This window comes from Anser cygnoides, chromosome 4 (assembly GCF_040182565.1).
Source record: "Anser cygnoides isolate HZ-2024a breed goose chromosome 4, Taihu_goose_T2T_genome, whole genome shotgun sequence".
Classification (NCBI taxonomy): Eukaryota; Metazoa; Chordata; class Aves; order Anseriformes; family Anatidae; genus Anser; species Anser cygnoides.
The window spans coordinates 23,490,907-23,496,134 of NC_089876.1; the positions used below are offsets into that span (position 1 = coordinate 23,490,907).

Genomic DNA, 5,228 nt, shown 5'->3' on the forward strand with positions numbered 1-5,228 from the left:
GGAGCCGCAGGGCAGGAGCCTGCAAGCTGCAAGGACTGGTTGCTTCATGTGCAGTGCAGCTGTCCCTGCCACGGGAGCTGGCGACCGGTTGGAAATGATGAGCCTGGTCCCTCTTCACCCAACCTGGGCTTGTGGGACGATGCATTCAGTTAAGAGCCAATGCTACTGTCAGTGATGTCAAGGACAAAATTCCAAAGGAATTCAAATGATGCAAGCTCAAGTTTTCAACTTAGTAAAAATGACTGCCCAAAAGTCTCAAAAAACCACTGTTATGGCTGGCAAGGGGCAGCCCAAGGAGCTTAATCTTCCAAAGAAACTGCCTGAGAAATTTGTTGGTGATAGCTCCAAGGCAGCAGCAATATGAAGTGAGAGTCTGCGTCCTTACTGGGGGCTGCTTCCCCCAGCAAATTCGTATTTAGGGACCGCCTGGTACATTGTGCCAGAGGAGCAAAGCAGATAGCCCAGCCGACAGTCGGTCCCAGCAAAGTACGTAAGATGTAATTCAGCCTACGCTATAAATCATTTCCTTCGTGCATTCATTAACTGTCTGCAGCCTCAAGGAGCTGCTTTTCAGCTCTGTATTAAAGAAATTACCTGTTAGTGACACAAGCCAGAAAAAGGCACATCTAAGCACAGTGGCTACACAAAGGGTAAGCGAAGCGCAGATAAGCCCGATAGTTGTGTAAGCAGTGACATATATGAAGCCTCATTTCCTAGGGAATTGCATCTCATGACTGCCAGATTTTTTAACTGAATTATACCAAAGCTTCAGGCTTGTCTTACATGGAGCACCAGGCAACCCACAGAGGAGGGAAATACGCACGCCTACCACGAAAGGCTTCAAGTGAGATTTGATCCTTATTGGACACCCCAGAATCCTACAGGAATAGACTTTTTGATTGAAAGGGGGATTTTCCAATTCCTAGGCACTCTGAAATTGTTCCACGACACCACCACAAGCTTTCTGTCCGGTGACACTGCAATACTAATGGCTGAGATGTACGCTGTATACTTTTACTCTTTGCACATAAATGCACTCTCCCCTGCCCAGCCAAGCTCACGTGAACGTTACCTAACAGTTAATATCTTAAAATTTGCCCCTCGGTTGAAATTGACCCCAAATTTACGGGGCGTGGAACTGATAAAGCAACAGCGAGCGAACAGCGGCAAAATTACTCCCTTGCACGCCCATGCAAACGCGCACGGCGTGCAACTTCGCACGCCCTGCAGAAACCAGGGTGCAAGAGGGTTGTGCCCCAGCACAGGGCACCCCCTGGCCCCCCAACTCCGCTCCCCAAGGGGAGCCGAGCACTCTGCTCCCCCAGTCCCGGGGTGGCTGAGGGCTGTACCACGCTCGGCCCGTACCGCGACACGCACCGCGCCCGCCCTGCGCCACGCGCGGCTGTCCGCGCACGAGCCCCGCGCGGCGCTGCCCACGTGCGACGGGCTATATAGGCAGCGCCGCCCGCCTCGCTCGCTTCTCCCTCCAGCCCTTCCAGCGCGCTCAGGCGCTTCCACGCCCGCCCGCCGAGGCGGCACCGCCGGGACCGGGACCCCCCGCATCCCCCCGAGCCCAACCCAACCCAAACCCCAACCCCGACCCCAACCCGTCCCCAGCCCGGCCGGGCCCCTCCCCGGGCGGTCCCCGAGCTGTGCAGCCCGGCCCGGGCCCGCCGCCCCCCCGCCGCCCGCCCCTGGGCGCCGCCCGACGGGACGCCCCGCCGCCCGCTGCTGCTGCTGCACGGGGGCCGCCCGGCGCCGCTCGCTGCGACCGGCCCCTTTCGTTCTTCAGAGCCTTCGTGCCGATAAATAACTGATTAAAAAGGAAAAGAACAAAAGGAAGGGGGAAGCAGCACGAGCATCCTGCCGTTGTACCTCCGCAGCCGGGACTCCTGCAGACGCAAGGAGGGCGCTGAACTCTTGCGAGCCCGGAGGATGCGCCGCCGGCACTTTTCCTATAAAAATCCGGCCCGGGGGCCCTGAAGCGCTCGGAGGAGGGCGGGCGCCGCGGGGCTGCCCGCAGCCCACCCCGCCGGGACCAGACACGCCGCCGCGGGGCTCGGCCGCCAAACTTTCTCCCCGCCGCCCAGGAGGCAGCGCAGGGGCCGCATGGCCGCCGCCGCCCGGCCGCCGGCCGCCGCCAGCAGCAGCAGCAGCAGCAGCAGCAGCAGCAGCGCGGGCCGGGGACTGCCGTGAGCCCTGCGGCGCGGCGCCATGTGGGCGGCCGGGGCGGGCGGCAGGCTGCCCTGCCCGCGGGACGCCGCGCTGCGGCGGGCGGCCTTCGCCGGCAACCTGGCGGCGCTGCCGGCCCACCTGGTGCCGAGCGGCAGGAGCGTCCGCGTCTTCATCAGCGCCAACCCCGAAGGTAACCCGGCCGCCCGGCCCGGCTCGGCACGGCCCGGCTCGGCCCCGCCGCGGCTCCCCCTGCCGCCCGCAGGCCCCTCGGCCCCCGTGCCCCGGCCCCGGGGGGGGGGGTTCCTCACGTCCCGTCCCCACAGCAGCCGGGAGGATCAAGGCTCCCGGCCTGGGCCCGCAGGGGTGGTGGTGGTGGTAGCGGTGGTAGTGGTACTGGTTGTGGTGGTGGTGGTGGTCATGGTACTGGTCGTGGTGGTGCTACTGGTTGTGGTGATGGTGGTGGTGGGGAGGCTCTTTTGGACAGAGCAGTTCTAGTACCATAAATTCAGGGTCACATATTACAACTGCTTAGCCCTCCTGCTGCTGAAAGCCCTTTTTGAGGTTAGCCGTGGTACCGGCTGTTTGCATGCGGCCCGGAGGTGTTGTCCCGCTCGTAAGGATGAAGTTGCCGGAGCGTATTGCCACCCGGCGCGAGGAAACCATAAATCAGGCAGTGGCACCTCTGACATTTCTTGCCTCTAAAGATAAGCCGGCTGTATTCACAATTCTCTCTCACACCACCACCCACCACCGTCCCCCCCAGCGCTTCTAATTCAACAGTACTGTCACCCTTTGTGCAAACACCGCAGATCTGAAAATCATGCCTGCAATGACAAAAACGTTTGATTTCTGAAGTGAAAATTGCCTTGGCACGAATACTTAAATGAGCAAAAAAAGTGGGCATCGCACTGGCTTGAGTTAATCCCGCACCTCCAGCTCTCCCGAGTTGCTCTCAGCTCTTGTATCCGAGATCCCTGCGTGCTTTAAGAGCCCTTCCTTTAAGGAGGGCACTAAAATGCTTGCAGCTCATTGTTGCAAGCTAAGCAAAGATATAACTGGTGATAATCAGGGAAAAAAATGTTTAATTGGCTCCGAAAGAAAACTGGCGTGAATTTTTAGAAGGGATGTTACTCATTGGAGATGGGATTTCTGCCAGCATTCCCTCCACGGTGCCGATGCCTCCGTATTTGACGTGAATGGCATTTATCGTCAGGTTAGCTTGGTATGTTGGCTGCATACTTGCTAAGCTAAAAAACCACTAAACTCGTTCTGAAAGTGGCGTTTTGAAGCCATCTATATCCGTTTGCAGGATTTTACCCTGGTGGTGTCATTTCCAAATTTTAACCTGAAAAAACCCCAAGAGGCAGGAAATAACTCAGTCGCCTGAGAATTATTTGCACTGGCTTCTTTGTAGGCTCACATGGTCATAGCGATCAACACCCCTCATTTCCAAAATTTTATCTGCAGCATTCCTCCTGCTTTTAGAAATGATAGTGTGGGATAGAAATTTCAGAGTGGGTATGGATTTTAATTACCAAAGTGAGACACATGGGTGAGGAATTAGGGGCTGCAAGGCATGAGGAGCAGCCATGACTATTTATTATCAATGATAGCACTGACGCAGGAGTATTACTAACTGCATGTGACCTTATGAAAAGACTGTATTGATAAACAAGCAAAAGTCGTCTACGGTGGGAATTAGGTATCATCTAGTAAACTACTTGGAAGCAGAAGTGCTCTTTGCAAAAAAATCCTGAAGAGTTCAAAATGCAAGAGTGTTGGGGGAAAGAAAAAGGTTAAATTCTTCCTACTCAGTAAACCATCTAGCATGCTCGGGCTACAGCAAATGCCTCCGAAGCCTTCCTTGTTAATTTTCAGCCCATCAGTGCCTTGGTGCCCCTTCCTCATGGCGCTGAGGGTGGCAGGACAGAAGGAGGGGGCTGCCAGCCCCCCACCTCCATCGGCAGCTGTGCGCGGCGGTGCCGGAGGAGCTCGGGGACTAACACTGCTGCCGCTCGCAGGAAGACTTCCAACTTTGCACAGACTTAAAATAACACTTCTCTTGAATTGCATCCGTTTAATAAGTGGATATTGGAGAACTCTGATGAATCAGGGCTTGGTCCGTTCTTTAAGGGCATACCTTAGTGTGACTTAAAAATATTTTTATAATGCAACTTGGAAAGTGGTTATTTGTAAAATAGAACAGAAATCCCTAAAAAATAGATCAGAAATCCTTAAAAACAAGAAGCAACAGTGAGCATGACTAACAGGAACAGAATTACTTCATTTTACAGCCTCTTGTCTTCTAGACCAAATTTTGTAGATAAGTCAAACTGTTTTTCTCTAGCAATTAGCAGTATTTTCTTGCTCAAATTGTTGGCATTAATTAATCATTCTCCATATCACTGAAGATGATTGGATCCTTAGAAACATTAAGGCTCCTTTATTATTTGAATATAAATAGGTTTGTTTTCTTGTTTCAGTAGATATAAGCAATCAGGCATATTTTAAATACATCTTTGGACTAATAGACATTGAAGATTTTGCTTTAAATATCTATCACTTGTCGTAAGATATTTTGGTTGCTTCAAGCTGAGAGGGGAAGTTACATTCGTCTGATTGTAATAAGTGCTTTTACTGTTTCCTGTCGGAATCTGTGGACTGTCACGGCAATCAGTTAATGTCAGTTTATTTACTGCTCAGTAGTGCCTATGCAATGCCTTCCACTGGTGTACAGCTCATGTTTAATCTGACAGGTGCAAACTTCCAGACAACCCCCCCTCATGCTGAGCGGTGACAGCAGTGCTATATGGATTCGGACCGTGCCGGTGACTCTTGTCACTGCTTGAAGCAGAAAATCAAGTTACAAAGTTTGCTGTTTTGAGAAATTATATGAGGGTAGAAGGTAATGCAAATCCTGGTTGAAACTGACGCCTTCAGCAGAGTTAGGGATTTCCCTTTTGGAAATGAAGTCCTGTGAATTGGGACATACAGTCAAATTCAGATCATTTTAACTCCTTGTGGCTCTTCTGGCAGCAGGGAAGTTAGCCCTT

The 5,228-nt window shown here is 53.1% G+C and overlaps 1 protein-coding gene across 1 annotated transcript in view; it reads left to right on the forward strand.

Annotated features, from left to right (window-relative positions):
• Positions 1-1,700: 1,700 nt before the first annotated feature.
• NWD2 (NACHT and WD repeat domain containing 2) overlaps positions 1,701-5,228 on the forward strand; it is a 59,894-nt gene continuing 56,366 nt past the window's right edge. Inside the window, exon 1 of the mRNA XM_066995752.1 lies at positions 1,701-2,365. Within this exon, the coding sequence (XP_066851853.1) occupies positions 2,215-2,365 (151 nt within the window). The 5' untranslated portion in view covers positions 1,701-2,214. The remainder of the gene's footprint in view (positions 2,366-5,228) is intronic.